The sequence below is a fragment of the Rhinolophus hipposideros genome, assembly GCF_964194185.1.
Source record: "Rhinolophus hipposideros genome assembly, chromosome: 3".
NCBI lineage: Eukaryota > Metazoa > Chordata > Mammalia > Chiroptera > Rhinolophidae > Rhinolophus > Rhinolophus hipposideros.
Genome location: NC_138049.1, coordinates 13,380,335 through 13,399,560, shown reverse-complemented (window position 1 = coordinate 13,399,560; position 19,226 = coordinate 13,380,335). Strand labels below are relative to the sequence as shown.

Genomic DNA, 19,226 nt, shown 5'->3' with positions numbered 1-19,226 from the left:
TTTTTAAATTAGGTTGTTTGTTTTCTGATTGTTGACTTTTAAAAGTTCTTTGTATATTTTACATAACAGTTCTTTATCAAATATGTCTTTATGCAAATATGTTCTCCCAGTCTATGGTTTATCTTCTTATTCTCTTCATATCATTAGTTTTTAAACCTTTTTCTGCTGAAGGCTTGTGTTCTAGAAGGACTCTCCGGGTCACCAGAAGATGGGGAACATGGTCAGAGGGAAAAGGCTGAGTGAGCCGGGTCCAGCCCCCACCCCACCATTTCTCCTTGTTTAATCAGAAAAGTATGATGTCACACAGTTTATATATGAGGGTTTCACATGAGTCACTTCTTTTGTTTTAAAGGGTTTGGGTGCTCAAAATGGTTTGGAAATCACCAAATTAGATGAACTTAAGATCCCTTCTAAAGCCGTAATTCTGGAATTCTGTACCTCCTTTTTGCAATATAATAAAACCTATTTCCTTTTCAGGAAGAATGAGATCAACCTGTCACAGACATGTGACACTTTTTCAAAACAACTTTCTTTCACTGTAGCATTCATTTGAAATGATGGAACTGACACACCTAAACATGATATGTGCATTATACATGCCCACCTATCTCTCTGAAATAGTGATTTTTGCCACTAATTTTTGTTTTTTCAAAATAATCAGAGGTAACAATCAGCCATTTCAATTCTGTATCTAGGAAAATGGGGGGAACAGATCTGAATCATTGTGGTTCTGGAGGTAAACATGCAAATCAGAATCAAGAAGGTGTGAGCTTCACCATTACTGATCAGTGCTGGGCATCACAGGGAATTTAAACAGTGCTGTTCAATTCAGGATGATATGGACATGTGCATTTAGACGATAAGATATCCTTAGATAGTATATCATCTCCTCTGGATTTGGGGTTAAATCAGATGAATGTTTAATGATTGTGCGTAAACATTTATATTCACACTAACACTGTTCATTGATTTGGCAGAGGACGGAGAGGTGTCTTTCTCATTTTTAAATTCATATATTGCCTATTCCACAGAGGATTTGAAATGGTTTACTAAATTGTATCTGATGCAAAATGAGTAAAACAATATTTGACAAAATCTGTAAAAAGAGGGAAATAATGTGAATCAAATAAAAAAAAATAATCCAAGAGTCAAACCAGCACACAGAAATACATCTGTGCAGTTTCTAGGAGTGGGCCACAGATTTGGCTCTAAATGTCCTTTGCTTGGCCAAAGTAAAGAGAAAAACACATTCCATTATAAGGTTCACAGGCTTTTAATAAAAATAAAATAAAATACACCAGTTGCTCAACATAAAAACTTTTCTTTAGGGAAATCTTCACAAAGTCTATTTCTCAAAACCAGGACTTGATAAGGATTGTGCAACTGAACATTCACAGTGTTTTATCGTCTGGTGAGAAACCTGAGTGCAGATATTTTGGGTGGCCGGTCCAGGGGAGATCCACGTGTTTTGATGATCAGCTGGGCAGTGGTTAGGGCTAAAATCTCTTTGAAAATTGTCAACTACATGTGGTATCTGATAGGATAAGCTCAAGCCCTTACCATTACATCAACAAGGGTGAAGGTCAAGGGCTGGGCTAAGGCATTGTAGGCAGGAAGGCACATAATATGGAACAGGGAGCATTTAAATGCTACTTCATTTCATGGGATACCAGATCAGGAGTCTAATCTCCAATCTGCCTGTTCTGGATCATTTCTCTTCATAAGTGTCTGGAGCAGATGTCCAGGTGTATTCTGCCCACTGCTGTTGTGTAATAAATTACCCCCAAAATTAATAGCTGAAACAAACAAACAAACAACAACAAAGGTTTGGATTCTGTTGGTCATGAAATGGGAGAGGGCACAGAGGTAATGGCTTATTTCTTCTCCACAGTGTCTGAGACCGCAGATGGGGAGATTCATCAATTAGGGGTAATTGGATAGTCGTGGGGTAGTCATCTTGAGTTGTTTTTACGCGCGTGATGGCAATTGAGGCTAGCTGTTGGCTGGTACATGGGCTGGCGCTGTGAACTGGAATGCTTATGTGTGGTTTCCCCGTGGAACCTGGGCTTCCACACAGCCTGGTGCACTCTACTCGTACCTCTCAGAAGGTGGCGGGGGCTCCAGAAGCAAGTGCCCCACCTGACAAGGCAGCCACTTGTCCTTTGAGCTGTGTGGCCTTGTATGACAGTCCCTTAGAAGCTGTGCAGCACCACTTCCAGCCTATTATTTTTATTTTTTATTCAAGCAAGCCATGGGTCCACCCAGACTCAAGGGAGGGGCATGGATTGCACAGTCCATGGCAGGAATGCCAAGATCTCGTTGTAGAGAAGCATGTCAGAGGGGAGGTCTTGCTGTGGTCATCTCAGAAAAATAAGGTCTGCCCCAACGTGGAAGAGCTGCTTCCTACTCTGTTGTCCTTAAAATGACGGGTAAGAAAAGGTGAGGTCCAGGGAAAGGAATTCATCCAGGGTGTTTTGGCCGGCCTTTTCTGGGAAAGCAATGCAACCACCAAGACCTCCCAAGAACAGGCCAGCTCAATAGGACTAGGAGCTCTGCATGCAACCTTGTGAACAAACTCCTCTGTAATAGATAGGCGGCACACTTTCCATTAAAATGTCTTCTTCTTGACCTCAGAACCCTACTAATCGACTGTTTAAGGAATAGGAAAATGAAAACCTTTGCTATTTCTTAATATGTTACAGATATAACTAACAAAACTATGTCTCCTAAGCAAAATGTGGATTCATAATGGCTATATCCTAAAAGATAGAATAAGGCTAGGATACTATTTATTACAAAAATTAAAAAATGAAATTTCTCAGCTTTTTCTGTCTGACTTATTTGACTTAGCATAATAATCTCAAGATCCATCCATGTTGTAGTAAATGGCACTATTTCATCTTTTCTTATGGCAGAATAGTATCCCAATAAACTTAAAAAAAAGCAATTTCACAAGTAAATGTGAGACACATGGCTGCCACTTAATTTTTTTTTAAGTACACATTTAAGGTTTCTTCTCAAGTTAGTTGAATCAGTACATCAGTCTCACGATCTGAAATCGTTTTTAAGAGATTTGTCCTTTGAGTCAGTTCGAATGTATTGACATACCGAATATTTATATTCTAGAATATTTAGTAGATTTCACTAAAAGTTACACTAAATTGATAAATGTCACTGAATCATTAGCATATGATTTCATACACATCTGTGTCAAGATGGCACTTGTGGGTATATAATAATGCCACATGAACAGGACCACCGTGTACCCATGTTGGCTTCTGGCAAGAACACTTTATTGTGATTCGTCTCACTTTGAGACCACTTAGAAGATGACTTGGATGCGTTTGTGATCTTAGAAATACTAGTGAATAGTAAACATTGTTCAAGGATTGGGTTACGGGCAAGTTCTTCACCTTTCAGGTGAAATATCATGCATCAGTAGGAAAATGGACGTTTCCTATCTGTGGACAAATACTGCTACAAGCAATACTCTTTTTGTTCAGTTCATGACATGAGAAGTCAGTTCCTGCATGGCACAAAGCAATCTCTTTGAAATCCTCAGTAATGTTGGGAGCTGCATCTCTGAATCATGACTAACTGAACATTCTGAATTCTGTGGCTTGCCCCTTGGTTGCTATGGAGTGTGTCAGTATTTAGAATGAACCGTTAGCAAGATAGGGATGGTGAGGTGGTTCCAGAATCTAGGTCATGGTTTCTGTAATAAAATGTGAAATATTGGCATCTGGGGAGGGAGATAACTTCTAAATAAACTGTGCAGCGTAAGACCTGAGTAATGTGGAAAATGGCAACGAAAGGAGGCATGGAAACCTCCCTGTGACTTTATCTCTTCTTATACCAATGTATTCATTTATTCAATCATTTATTCTTATACAAATGTATTCATTTATCTAACCAAAATACTTGTCACTTTCATTCAAGGGAGACAACTTCAATAACAAATAAGTTGCAAAATGTGTAATGGCTCAAACACCTGGAGGTTTATTTCCTGTTTACTCAACAATGTCATTGCCTCTTCCATGGGGCTCACGCAGGGACTCAGGAGGCTGAGGGCTCTGCAATCTTAACTGTGTGGCCTCCAAGGTCTTATTAAGAGTTCTTGCCGTTCTAACCAGCCAGCCAGAAAGAGGAAAAAAGCAGGGAGGACCACACGGACATGCATGCAGAAGACATCCTCAAAGTTGTTTTGCTTCATGATAAGGCACTTTGCGCAGAAAGAGGATACAATTCATGTTTTCAAGATTTTACATTGTAGTGGCCACAATATAAAGAAACCATGGTAATCCTGTAATTCTTAATCCTAGCTGACCATAAGATTCATCAATGGGGAGATTTTTGAAAACACAGGTATCAGAGCTCCACCCCTAGCTGCTGGCCAAACAGGTTTGGGAGGAACTCCATGTGAGATTCTGAGAGACAACCACATTTGAAATTCACAAATCTTGGAGTATCTTAGAATTGCCAGTAAATAAAACCAGTCGAATAGAACATGCAAATCCCTTTGAATATCCTGAAATGAAATAAATATATTAGGTTGGTGCAAAGTAATTGTGGTTTTTGCAATTACTTTTTTTTTTTTAATATTTTATCAAGTTTATTTTTTTGTCAGTCAAATACAGAGAGCCCCACATGCTCATTGCTCATAGTGACTAATTTACAGTTCCCATATTTTTCATAAAACTACAATTCTTTGAAATATTGTGTGCTCTTTTCTTACACACCATTTTACCGCAATTACTTTTGCACCAACCTAATATAATAGTTTATACATGTAGTTTTTTGAAATCAATATAATTTCATAACTTCATACAAAGGAGAAATGATATTAAACTGATTTAAAACAAAGTGATATGTATTTCAATGCAGATGCCCAGAGCTTGACTAAGGTAGAAAACATAATAAAGTAGTAAAATGCTTACATGTATTTATAATGAATGTTTGAATATAAGATCATCAGGAGCTTTACTGTACAGTAAGTACAGGCACATGAGAAAGCAGAGGTAGAGATGGATTACTTGAATAAGAAAACTGAAAACTAACCCAAAGCTATTTATATATAAGAAGAGAGAAATAAATTAGACTGATTTAGTAATGACCTGTCAAGAAAACCCAGCCTGTCAAAGAAAAATATAAATAAATAAATCAGATGATTTTGTAAATGAGCTGGGCTTTATTATGTGTATTTTAAAAGTAATTCCCTTTGTTGTGATATAGAATAAGGAAGTGCCAACGTGTATAGAGACATATATCTTATCTTAATAGCCTATGACAGTCAAGGCAAATATTCATTCTCTGGAACTTATAAAGGTCATATCTTTTGGGTAAGAATTGGAGAAGAGATGATGGATTGGCAAAAAAAAACAGTAATACCTGTAAGCGGTGATCAAGAAGTGTGGGGGAAACCTCTGGAAACAATGTCAGAGTTAAGACAGAAAGACAAGAAAGAACCCCCAAATAATTTTAATATGTACTTTTCACAAAATGCATTTCTTATCCTGCTGCAAAATTATTTTAAAACATGTTGGAGACAATAACACAATATTTCATTGACGTCTACTACTTTATAATAGTTGATTCTAATTTTGTTTAGAAGAGTGTTACATCTCTTGAATATATTTGCAACCAACTGTGTTGCCTTTCTAAGACGTGTACAACTACACTGAAATAATTTCAGCTAAGCATCTAGTGGGAAAGCTTATGTAATACATTCAATTGCCAGGCTGCATAAAGTCAAAAAGTTTTAATCATTTTGAGAAAATGTATTCCATTTCAGTTTCCCTCTCTATAACCAACTTGTGTGCTGGACCTTTTGTGTACGGCCTTGTAAAAGCTTGTCAGAAAGTTTCACTATGAATTTTTATTTGTAGTACAAATTAGTTCAGTAGGACATTCAAGAAAAAAAAAACACTCCTTCATTGTTTTGGACTGTCCTGCACATTGTAGGATATCCAGCACAGCCACTCCCACTAACTGGCTGTAGAAGCCACAGGGTGTTCAAACAGCCCAGAAGGGACAGTACCATCCTGAAAAGAACAGCAGTCAGGGAAAAGACAAAACAAACATGGTGCTCATCAAACTGTCAATCTTGAAGTTCCTTCTGAGCAAATGTGCTATTTGTTTGTGGAAGCAATTCTCAACAGAAAACCTGAAAGGCGGATTGGCCAACTAATCACTGGGTGAACAGGATAAAAAGATAAGTTCCTTTTATCCCAGTTTTCTGGCCTAGACCACTTATAACTGTGCACTTGAGTTTTCTTCACTATCTTTTTCCTTTGAGTCATTCCCTTTTTTGTTGTCAAGCTGCCATAGATTGAAGGACTCTCCCGGGGTCCTTTTGGAAAAGAAACAATGTGGCCTTGCTGAAGAATTTGTCCTCAAGCCACCGGCCTCGGCCATCCTCACTTTTCTAGGAGCAATTAGCTGTGGCCCCCAGCAGAGGTCAATGCCAGGCGATGCCAAGCACTCTGGTTGTGCTAGTGCTTCCGCCTGGGCATGGCCAGGTGTATATGTGCACTGCAGTGTTCATTCCTGCATTCCTCCAACTTCTGGAAAACTCCTTTCTTTGGAAAAGTGATGGGGGTGGAGAGGGATTCCTGTAGAGTGGAGAGCAAAACGGAAGAAGAAAGAGTGTTCAAGCAGAATGAGAGAAAGAGAGAGAGAGAGAGAGTCAATGAAAGCAAAAGAGTGAGAAAGATTGAATTGAGATCTCTTATACATGGGGGTGTCCCTACGGTCTTGCTCCCCATTCTTTTCTACCACCAGATTTCTCCACAGACTCTTGCTACAACTCCCAATGTTGGCTGTAAGAAATCAGAATATGTAGAAGCTCAGATCTGCCAACAACACTTCAAGACTGGATAATGACATACAGATTGGTTTTTTTTTTTTTTCCATCTTTGGGATTTGGAGCAGCCTTGAGAGTTGCAAAAGCCTGCCTTGTGGCAAGAATGTTTCTGAAGGCCCTCAGTGTCTGATCACGGGCTCTGTGCTGCTGAGACCAGTGGTGCAGCCGTCAGGGGTGGCAGAGACAACCTGGGATATGGAAATTACCAGCAGCCCTGTTTTGCTCTTCCCAGAGCACCTGAAGCATTCCGGGAATTTGGATTTCTGTTATTTCTCTCCAGCGGTCCCTTAGGGGCAATAGGCAGCAAACATGGACCCCATTTTGCCAGAAAAGCCTAAAGGGATGATGGCTGTTGTTGTCAGTTATTGGCATTTCAATTAGACTGTATTTTTACTTCTAAATATATTTGCACAGCTAGGAAGCATCTTCTGATGAGGATGAGATGATACACTGTATTGACGCCAAGACAGGACTAGAAAAACAGGCTTGTTCTGAAAATGGCCTGCCTCCTGAGAGTCAGTGTTAAGAAAATTCTTTCTCCACAGGCAATATCTGCTCTTTAAACATTAACGCTTAGAAGGAAATAAGGCTTGAAACTTTTATCACATAATATAGTGCACGCACACTGTAAGTTCTCCTTGAAAGCATGCTGAAGAAAGGAATCCATACATGCATGCCAGGGAAGATGGGGGCATCAGCAACCCACAAGGAAACTCCACACATGGGATCTGAGTGCCAAGGCTCTAACAACCTCTGTTGCAAAGGGCAGAGTGAAGCATTGGCCCTCAGGATGGCTGAGATTCTAGCACATTCTGTTCTAACCCTATGCGCGTGAGTAGGAAGGCCAACTGCTGCACGAGTGTCATCTTCCCAAGGGTGGCCATCCACGTTGTTTGCTCCTCGAACAAGAATGGGCTTATTGGTGAATGAAGCCAGCATCCCGGGTGGTAACAAAAAAAGAAAACTGGTAGAAAACGCATCATCCAAGTTGGATGAATTCAGCTTTCTAGCCTGGGCAGGTTCCCAGTATCTCCAGCCAGATGCAGGGCCTCTGGGAGATGTGAGGCTAGATAGACTGTGTGTGGGGAGAGGCAGAGCCATGGAGACTCTGCAGGAGCCACCCTACCCCCAACCCATGCCTTCCCGGCCATCCTTTATCTCCTGGCCAACCCCAAGGCCACTGGACATTTGCCCATTTTTCTAATTGGATACATTCTTTCTCTATCAACAGCCCACATGGAACATAAGTGAAGTAATCTAGCAATTTCTTTCTTATCCCACTGCCTGTCTGCTGCTTACTTGTTCTGTGCTCTATTTGCTTTGGATCAAAGTGCCCCTGGGTACCAAAAGCTAAATTATTCTATTCAGCTGCATATTGATCCTGATTGTTCTAGTTTTGTTGTTGTTATGCGTGTTTTAAATCTTAGCCATTTTCCATTCTGGGCAATTACAACGTTTACTATGTGTTCCTCTGTGTAAATGTTTTCCCCATTCCCAACATACAGGCTGCTGTGTGAGCCTTAACTGGTCACAACATTACTGCAAAGTCAGGGAGTGATAAACTTGAGAGTCTTTTTTTTTTTTTTTAAATCAATTATTTACTGAGAAAACTATTTTTTTTTTAAATTGGGGAATATTGGGGAACAGTGTGCTTTTCCAGGACCCATCAGTTCCAAGTCGAGTCATTGTTTTCAATCTAGTTGTGGAGGGTGCAGCTCACTGGCCCATGTGGGAATCGAACCGGCGACCTTAGTGTATGAGCACTGAGCTCTAACTACCTGAGCCATCCAGCCGCCCCAAACTTGGGAGTCTTAACTTGGAGGTACCAGTGAGGACAGAGGGGAGAAGAGGAGAAGAAATAAATAAATATATATATATGAAATATATTTATGAAATATAAATTATATTTACATATTTATAAATATCTTATACACATTTACACATACTTATAAAAAATATATTTATTTCTATCCACTCTTATTTTGAAATAAGACCGAAAAAATATTGCTAAATATATATCATCATGGAGAAAATATCACATCACGTACTCCCTGCGAGATGGTATGATTCGGCAGAATGGAGTTTATTTCTGGAGTATTTACTTGAGAGCAAATCCATCCTCGTGGTCCCAAGACAAGACTGGTCGGTCCATCCTGCCCTCCTCCTGCTCTCAACACTTCCTATTTTATCAGTCTCCTTCTTCTGGTCCTTGGGCTGAGCTTACAAGTTAGTCGAATAGTCAGGATTCTTTCACCTGCAAGTGACAGAAACCCAACTCACACTGTCCTAAGCATGATGAATTTATGGATTCATGTGTTAAAAAGGACACTATAGAAGCTCCAAGGTCAAATGAAAAAACATAAGAAGCAGAACCATGGGACTGGAACCAGAATTTCTCCCCCTAACTCCCCACCCCACAATAACTATCATCTTTGCTTATTGTTACTCTGGTCCATTCTACAGACGGAAACTCCATATGCTGAGAAGATGCTACTTAATAGTCCCATATTCTTATCCTCCTAATTTGGCAACCCTAGAGGAAAGAATTTCTGTCTCACAACTTCCATATACAATTCCAGAAAAGGCTCAAATTGTCCAGTGCAGGGCTGATACTATCCAAAACAATGGAGTGCCCTGATTGTCTAGTTTTGATCCTGAATCTACCTGTGGGCCAGTGAGTAGGAACCATTGCCAGAAGAAAGGCAACAGGGGAAGAAAAAAACAAAACAAAAAGAAAAACATGCCTGCCAGTGAAAAACAGCACTTTCCATGGTCCTCTACACCCATCATAAACCTTTCCGCTGAGGATGAAAAGTACTAAGGCCCTATATCTGGCCTGAAATGTAACAGCAAGTTAAATTTTACCTGGAAAAATTACCTGTCAATCACAGCAAATCACTTTCACTTCCTCTGTGCATCTCACCAGGAGGCCATGTGTCTCCTGAGCGTCTCCATGATGACCAGAGGTAGAACCAGCTTGTTGGGCGTCATTCTCAGCTTTGCTCCATCCTATTGAATGATCTTGGTTACCACCTCTCTCTGCCTTTCGGTCTCTTCGTGTGAAAAGGAACATGAATGTCCTGCTCACAGGGTTGTCCTCAGCATTAATGGGATAGTTTGTGTTGGTGTGTGATCTGTCAGAGAAGGGGTGGCTAGTGGAACCATGCAGTCCCAAGGTTAATAGTGCCTTTCCTGGGAGTCTTGATGACAAACCCTGGAAAGTGGCTGACACACAGGAATTGTGCAGAGTTGCTTGGACCAATTGGGTCCCACACTTGCCCCTTGCTGTGCATGGGTGGGTAAGGCACTGGCTCAGTATGTGTCCCACGTACACCCCCATCTCCTAGACCTCATCCTCTGTGAGTTTCTCCCTCTCACTGTCTCTTTGCACACTCAGGAGTGTACACCTTTCTGTCCAGTACTCTGAAGTCTCTGGAAGAGAAGGACCACATCCACCGAGTCCTGGACAAGATCACAGACACCTTGATCCATCTGATGGCCAAGGCGGGTCTGACTCTGCAGCAGCAGCAGCGGCGCCTGGCCCAGCTGCTCCTCATCCTCTCCCACTTCAGGCACATGAGGTGAGGCTCCTGGGGTTCCCCAGAGGACAGGCATGAAGACACAGGCCCCGAGCACATGTTACCGCTAGCCCACAAAGGGCTGATGACTGGATGCAGATAGCACACTTGGAACAGTTTCTGGTACACAATAAGCGTGAATGCTTTGGGAGGACGGAGAAGTCCAGGATATAGGGAAAGCTTCAGAGAGGAAGTGATAGTTACGCTCAGTTTCAAGCATGTGCCAGGTTTTATGGGGAAGAAGGAGGGGCATGTGCGGTCACTCACTTTGTCCTACTCAATCAAGTTAGGTCTGTGAGTACACCCATCCTCTGAAGGCATAGGATACGTCCATTATGGTTCCTGTGTCATACTCTACTTACTTACTTACACTTAGAAATCCTAAACGAGAGACTCTCAGTCCAGATGCCTCATAGAGGGTCACCATTCACACTTCCATCCCTCTGAAATCCCATCTTGTCACCACCAATGCTGTTACTCTAATCCATGCCACCATCGCTTCCTTCTGGGTTTCTGCACCAGCCGCCTAACACTCTTCCTTGCCTCCAGTCTTGAACCTTTATAATCCATTCTCCACGATGAAGCCAAAGTGACCATTCTAATTGCAAATCTGATCATGTTTCCTTACTCAAAACTTTGAAATGGCTTCGCACTGCTGTGAGATAAAAGTAGAAATCCTTTTATTTTGCTGATACTGCTCCTATGCTTTAGCTCCTACTGAACTTTCTAGGACTTCCTCACTGTCTCATCTCTAGCCATTAACAACTGCTCTGTGAGTCATGCAGAAGTCTACTTCAGGCTGCACATTGGCTGGACAGCTCTGTTGATCTCCACTAGACTCCCTCACACATCTGTGAGTCAACTGATTGGGGCCAGACATAGCTGGGAGACTCTGCTTTAAGCTGTCAGCCAGCAGGTTGGCCAGGTGACTGTCTCACGTGTCTCTTATCCTCCTGTACCCACTGGTTAGCTGGGACATATTCTTCTCACAGTGATGGCAGAGGAACAAGAAAGCAAGCCAGGTTGGGCAAGTGCATTTTAATCTTTTAGTTAAGTCACACCTACTGACATTCTGTTTGGCCAGCAAGTTACATGATGAAACCCTAAGTCAAGATTACGGACACAGCACAGGGAGTGAATATTTCTGAACAGTATTCCAATCTCTCGTAGCTTAGCTATCACTCCTGCAGGAAGCATCTCCTGACCCTTAACACCTAGTTGGGACTTACGCCCTGTTCTTCCTGATTGTTATTGCCCATTGTATTACTTTTCTGCCCCATTAGACTGTAAGCAATATGAGGCAGCCATCACAACCCATCTTGCATACTCTGAGTAACCCCATACCACCTATCATAGGCCTTGGCACATAGTAACTACTCAATAAATATTTTCTATAAGAGCTAAGGAAGGACATTAGCAGAGGAAATAGAACCTTTCTGTGCCAAAGGTGAAAGTGGCCTTGTTTCCATTCCCAATAGACATGTAAGGTATCTGTCCGGAAGTGTTTGTGGATACTATTTCCATGAAAAGAACTCAGTCTGTAGGGAAGAGATGAAGAAAGTGGTGGACTTTTTACTCCATGAGGGCCACAAAAATGAGGTGAAATGATGGCACTAGGGGGACAGGTGTAACCTTGGGCTTACACTAGGACCCTAGAATGAAAAATACATTCCTTTTCTTAGTGGCTATGAGGGAAGGGCCGAGTGGCTGAAAAGGGCTGGATTAATTTTTAAGGGGCTTTTGAATCTTGAGACTATGAGTCAAATGGCAAGAAGATTGTCTCAGGTGGTCCCCTTTCTGGAGACAACCTTGCTTGAGAAAATAAATACATCTTTCTTTGTATCCCCTACAGTGCCCCATATGAAGTCATATGTGTCACATATGCTGAAAGAATGAACACATTATTTGAGTGTTTCCCCTACCCTATGAATTTGAAATTCCCAAATGATGGCTTCCACTTGGTGAAGTCTGGGAGAAAGTGAGTAGTCTCTGTTCTCAGGGATTCTCCAAGAATCCCCAAGTCACAGATGAAGGACTCACCTTGGCCAGGTAGAATAGATGATTGCATTCGGAAGACACACTTCCAACCCTCTGTTTCTTTTGAAGAATATTACAAAGAGGGCAGTGAGGAGAGAATCAGAATAACATAATCCTTTACCAAATTTCCTGGCTGAGAATTTTCAAGGAGAGTAAACTTCTCTTTGAAAAAATGTATTAGCTTTTACTCTGAGATAGGAATTTCAAAGATGTAGAAACAAAGAGGTATTGCCGATGAAGATTTTTATTTGTTTTTTAGGAACTGCAGAATTTTCAAATCTATTAACTGCTTTTTAGCATCAGCAAACCTAATTAGTTAGTACCAGATATATTTGCACTAAATTTACAGACCTTACTAGTTTTACTGGCTGAGGGCAGCAACAGTGAGAGGGCTCTCTAGCATTTCTGTTTGAATTATTTGAAAAGTTGGAGAGAAGTTGCTATTTTGTTGAAAGCTTTAAACGTTCTCTCTCTCTCTCTCTCTCTCTCTCTCTCACACACACACACACACACACACACACACACACACACACATTTTGATGCCTCATTGCAGCCCATCTAAGTCACAGAACTCTGTCTTATTAAGCGTGGCCCCAGCCATGCACTGTTACTCAGAGAATTTCACACCAGATTTCAATGGACTGTAAATGTGATTCATTAGGTTGCACGAGTAAGATGGTGTCAGAGCCAGGGGGCATTTCACTTTAATAGCATTTTAAATTAAAACAAACAAACAAACAATAAAGCCCCCAAACAAAATACCACTTAAATGCCTCATTTAGATTGTTGTGTGGTAAGGACTGAATAGCTTTGATGCTGTGTTTTCATGGCAGGTCTCCAACTTGTGCTGACTTTTCCCCTACTACAAATGCAAGTATATTCTAGGATATTTTCTTGGTCCTGCCTACTCATTATACTTGTTTTTTTTTGTTTTGTTTTGTTTTGTTTTAATTTCAAGCTAGATCATAGTTGTTCTATTTTTTTCCTGGTTGTGTGGTGGGGACAGAGCAGAGTGGCGCTGGGGGAGGAGGACAGAGGAGGAGAGTGGTAAAAGAAATGCCATTTGCCTGCAATTCCCTAGGCCCATATAGTCCCTATTTTCTGGATATTTATCACACTTTCAGCACTGTTCTAGGCCTGCAGGATGGGCAAATCGGTGCCCTCCCAGAACTTGCACTGTGTGTGTGTGTGTGTGTGTGTGTGTGTGTGTGTGTGTACATACATGCACGCACGCACTTGGGGGGGTCAAGAATAAACATAAATGCACAACAGAAGAATTTCAGGTTGTCATAAATGCTGGTAGGAAAATAGAGTAATGTGAAAGGGGAAGGCTGAAGCGGCAGAAGCATGAGACCACCACCACTGGTGGCACAATGCCTTTCAGGGGAGGTGGCATTAGAATATCTCAGCGAAGTGCCCTCCAAGCAGAGGGAATGGCAAGTGCAGACACCCTGAGTCTGGCAGTACAGAGAGCTTAATTTCTTCAAGGGGCAACACGAACCCAGTGTGGCTTAGAGAGAGTGTGTTTGGGGGCAGGCAGGAGGAGGTGGGAGCCATATCTGTTAGGCTTTGTAGAGCCCAGAAAGAAATTTAGATTTTATTCGGAGTTAAATGGAAAGGCACTTGAAAATTTTAAGCAAGGGGACTTCTTAAACTATTTGCCACATTGAAAAACAAACAAACAAACAAAAATTCCGTCCTATCTGGCTGTATATCTCATCTGTTCTCTTTGGAGATATAATGGGGATAGAAAGGGACAGGATCTGATTCTGTCAGAGGAATCATTGGGAGAAAGTAACCTGCATAGAGGATCCTAAAATGGCTCTTTAACCAGGAAGAAAGATAGGCATGCCAGTGTCTTTGGAGTTTTTACTTCTGCTGCCTAGGAGTTTCAGCAGCTCTGAGTGAGCGATGGTCTAACACGGTCCTGCCTGTATCTTCCTGCCCACAGTAACAAAGGCATGGAGCATCTGTACAACATGAAGTGTAAGAACGTGGTGCCCCTCTACGACCTGCTGCTGGAGATGCTGGATGCCCACCGCCTGCATGCCCCAACCAACCGCGGGGGCGCCCCCATGGAGCAGACGCACCAGAGCCAGATGGCCACCACTGGCCCCACTTCATCACATTCCTTACCAGCGTATTACATCAATGGGGAGGCAGAGGGTTTCCCGACCACCATCTGAGAGCTCTCCGGCTCCCCCACGACTCTGACAATCCCTGGCAGCATTTTACCCACATCATACATCACTATAGCAACATTCTGCTCCTACACACACCCCGGCATGCATGCACCACCATGGCTTTCTAATATGAGTGGCCATTCATTTGCTTGCTCAGTTCTTAGTGGCACATCTTCTTTTGGGAACAGCCAAAGGGATTCCAGGGCTAAATTCTTTGTAACAGCTCTCCCTTTGCTACATTACTAAGCAGGAGGATTCCTGTAGCTTTTCGTGACTGAATCCAGTCTATGAGCTAGCTGGGGCTCAAATGACTGCATTTAAACTACTTGTTGAGAGCCAGGCCTGGAGAGTGGACATTTCACCTCTGTGAAGCACTTTTTAATGAATCTAAGAATAAGCCACAGGAAAAAAATTGAAAGTGGCTCCTTTAACTGCTGACTTGGAGAAAGCTAGATCAAGGCTTTATTATAGCATCCTCTTGTATTCCTATAGTAATATATTATTTTATTAAAGTAATACATTACAGCTTTTGCTGCATTGCTTGGCTGTAGCAGAATATTCGGTGATTGTCTATTCATTTCCCCTATAGGAATACAAGTTGCACACACGGATGGAAAATCCTCTAGTTGTCAAGACTTTGTCAACTTAATACACTGAGACTTCAGATTTGCTGACTGTTCTTCTGTTGGCTTATGAGAGCACTGTGTACAGGTCATGGGGTTCCGGTTAATTCTGGCTTCCCATGGACCTATGGAGAATAGCAAGTTGATCCCAGTTAGGTCACCTCCACATATACCAGTGTCCCTGTGAGGGATAAATTCTTGTTTTTTTGTTTTTGTTTTCGTTTTATATAAGAAAGCCCTCTGCCTCCCAGGACTTGCGGTAAATCTGCTTCAGGACCTGTTCTGTTGTGGTCTCACACTCACCAGCAGAGGGCGAGCTACTTGGATTTTCCGGGTATGTAACTTACACAGATCAATTAATCGTGTGTAGGGCCCAGCCTATGACCAAAAACCCTTTAAATGAGTGAGCGCCCTGGCAACTCTTTAAGCCCTGGGGCACTGGGCTAAATAGTAAATGTGCATGATTATTGTAGGTACTAGAGAACAAGGAGGAAAGCAGGGTAGGCACTGGATGAAACTGTGAGGCTCAGGGTGGCCCTACGACAGGCTTCGGCTCCCCAGGAGTGCGGTACTGCACAGTGGGGCTGCTCTGGGATCCATGGGGCCAGCTCTTTGCCTTCATTTCTTCACACAGCCCTATTTGGAAGCACGGCAGTGGAGCTGTGTTCCTACAGTTGGTGGAGCACTCTCTGGAGCCAGGGAGGAAGGGCGAGGAGAGGAGCATTCCCTACTCAGGTGCCTGGGGCCTGGTCAGACTACACATGCCTTTGGCTGTTTAGAGCTCATCCAAAAATAAAGGTTTGGCCTTCCGGAGGGAGAAAAATAAAAGAGCTTCGCTCAGAACTCATTCAATTAAACTTCATAAACCAGGAGAGCGAGACTAGAATTGGGACCCAGGAATCTGTTGACTTATAGGCTAAAAAAAGGAAGTCTCACTCCAGACACAGGGCAGCTTTCTCTAGGGCCTTTGCTTCTCTAGAGCAATTACGGCTTTCCTCTTCTCAGCCAAAAAGAAAGTTTGGATTCCTCCGCTGACCTCATTGTCAATAATTTGAATCCCATTGAGAAGTGACACGTCAGCCAACGACTCAGCCAAGCTTCTAGGGCTTCTCTTGGGATGCCTATTGAGAAAAGTGGATTTCAGTCATTTCTAATTGCCTAGTAAATGATTGCCAAAGGACTGGGAAACAGGGAGGGCCAAAAAAAAAAAATGTTTTTCATATATGTGCATCTAAAATCTAAATTTGGGGGCAATTTTATGTATTTTCATTAAGCATATGTTTAGAATAAGCATTCTTTTGTTGTTGTTTTTGTTTAAGAAGCACCTTATATAGTATAATATATATATATATTTTTGAAATTGCAATGCTTATCAGACAATTGAATGTACTAATTCTGTTCTGGATTTGATTTGACTGGGTAAACCTGCAAAACCAACAAAACATATTCATTTTTTTTTTTTTTTGTATGCAGTCATTAATGCCTAAGGCCTGGTGATTATTCATTTAAATGAAGATCACATTTCATATCAACTTTTATATCCACAGTAGACAAAATAGCACTAATCTAGATGCCTATTGTTGGATATTGAATGATAGACAATCTTATGTAGCAGAGATTATGCCTGAAAAGGAAATTTTATTCAGGGCAGCTAATTTTGCTTTACCAAAATATTAGTAATATTTTTGGACAGTAGCTAATGGGTCAGTGGGTTCTTTTTAATGTTTATACTTAGATTTTCTTTTAAAAAAATAAAAACAAACAAAAAAAAGTTAGGACTATAGATGTTGTAATACCAGCTAAATCCAAACAATAATACAGTGGAGGGTTTTACATTATTCATCTAATGTGTTTGTATTCTAAGACACTACTATATTTGAAATGGGCAGAGAACACCAGATGGCTGGAATGTTAGCCCAGGAGTCTCAAATAATTTTAGAAATCTCTTTTTATTCTTATTTGAAGTGCCACTAATGGACAGCTGATATTGTACAGCTGATGTTACCATTGGATGTAGGGAACATGCTGTGTTTTTCCCCCACTCTGAGGCAATTTGGAGTTTGAAAAACACAGATGACCTGGGGGTTTGGGGTAGTGTGGGGAAGTGGGTTCAGAAATTTGGAGAATGTGAAATGTAATATTAAGAATCTGGAAAGCATTGTGAGGCAGATCAATACTGGTGGGGTCTGGATTAGGCACCAGGGTTCAGACTTCTGCCTTGTAAGCCACAAATAACTTGCTCTCTGACAGCCATTTCTAAAATGGCAGCTTGCGTTTCCAGAAAGAACAAGTGACATCCACAGTACAATCCAAGGAATAGCCAGCCAGTGGTCCGTGTTTCTTTTAGCGATTGCCGAGTCCTAGGCTTGCTGCAATGATTCTGTATGCTGCCATGCAATGATCAGAGAGGCTGCTTCATACAAAGAGAAGATCCTATGTAGGTTGTGAAATCCCTAAGGAAGTGCAGTCTGTGATTAGATTTCCCTACTAACCTTGCAAGTAGGTTTAACCATGCCATATCCTATGCCTTTCAGGGGTTGAACAAATAAGGGACTTATTGCTAATTTACTTTTGGTCACATTAAGGTGTTCTCACTTTACAGTCTTATACACTGAAATGGCCATTGATGTAGGCCATTGGTTGAGAGTGCCCCTATGTGGAACCACTTCCAAATGCCTTCCTATTCATTCTTTCCAACTCTGAGAGGGACTATGGATACTGACTAGTACTAGGGCCGTTGTCATGTCTAACATTCACAGGCTTCGGATCCGCTTTGGGAAACTAGTTTTTTAAAGGCAAATTGAGTCATACAATACTTATGAGGCAACCATGGTTCTCTTTGGAGTAAGTCTTGGGAAGATGACCTGGATTACATTGCACACTTCCTTAGGTGAACCTTCTGAAAACTTACTCACTTTCAGCTGGAGCAAAGGAATTTAACTGTGGTCCCAAACACCCATCTTTTTCTTAGTGTGACTACGTTGTTTCTAACTGCATTTCCTTTCCATTTGGATTCAAGTGAGTGTGGCCTCTAAGTCCTTTTCAATTATTTCCTAAGTAACTGCTGCCTTTATTATGGCACTTCAATTTTGCACTGTCTTTTAGATATTCAAGAAAAGTTTCTATTCCTTTTTTTTTTGCATCCAAATGTGCCTGAACTTTTAAAATATGTAAATGCTGCCATGTTCTGAACCCATCTTGAGTGTGTTTGCACAGAGCTGTGTACCCTGGAGACAACATAGAGCCTCATGAGCAGGTGCCTGAGACACAGACCCCTTTGTATTCACAGAGAGGTCATTGGTTATAGAGACTTGAATTAATAAGTGACATTATGCCAGTTTATGTTCTCTCACAACTTATAAACAATGCTTTTAGTGCACTACATATTCCTCAGTGTAGAGCTCTTGTTTTATGGGGAAAGGCTCAAATGTCAAATTGTGTTTGATGGATTAATATACCCTCTCGCTGAAGCATACTATTATTGATGTGATTCTGTTTCGTTGCAGCTTTGCTTTGTTCAATGAAACACACTTGTAAACCTCTTTTGCACTTTTAAAAAGAATCCAGTGGGATGCTCAAGCACTTGTAAACAATTTTCTCAACCTAGTTGATGTTCAAATAAAGAATTAGAAGAAAGACAACAGGCTCTGTGTTTTTTTCGTAAGCTCTGTCTCTTGCTAATGCTTCAGCACCGCCTGCCTGAGATCAAGGTGATGAAATGCATCTATAGAGCACAGTGAACACTGATGACCAGTCTGAAGCCAGACTCCCTGCTCACATCCACGCCCCAGGCACAGGAGGAAGTGTGTGAACACGGGAGTCAGGCAAATGTGGCCTCACTTCTTACCTCCTCCACATACAAGTTTTATGATAGACTTTCCACTTCCTCATCAACAAAACAGTGATAGTAACACCTAATTCATAGGGTGGATGTGAGGATTAT

At 41.6% G+C, this 19,226-nt stretch overlaps 1 protein-coding gene across 1 annotated transcript in view; it reads left to right on the top strand.

Annotated features, from left to right (window-relative positions):
- The window catches only part of ESR1 (estrogen receptor 1), a 362,043-nt gene extending 345,759 nt beyond the window's left edge, over positions 1-16,284 (top strand). Inside the window, exons 8-9 of the mRNA XM_081044705.1 lie at positions 10,260-10,443; positions 14,429-16,284. Of these exons, the coding sequence (XP_080900831.1) occupies positions 10,260-10,443; positions 14,429-14,663 (419 nt within the window). The 3' untranslated portion in view covers positions 14,664-16,284. The remainder of the gene's footprint in view (positions 1-10,259; positions 10,444-14,428) is intronic.
- Positions 16,285-19,226: the final 2,942 nt, after the last annotated feature.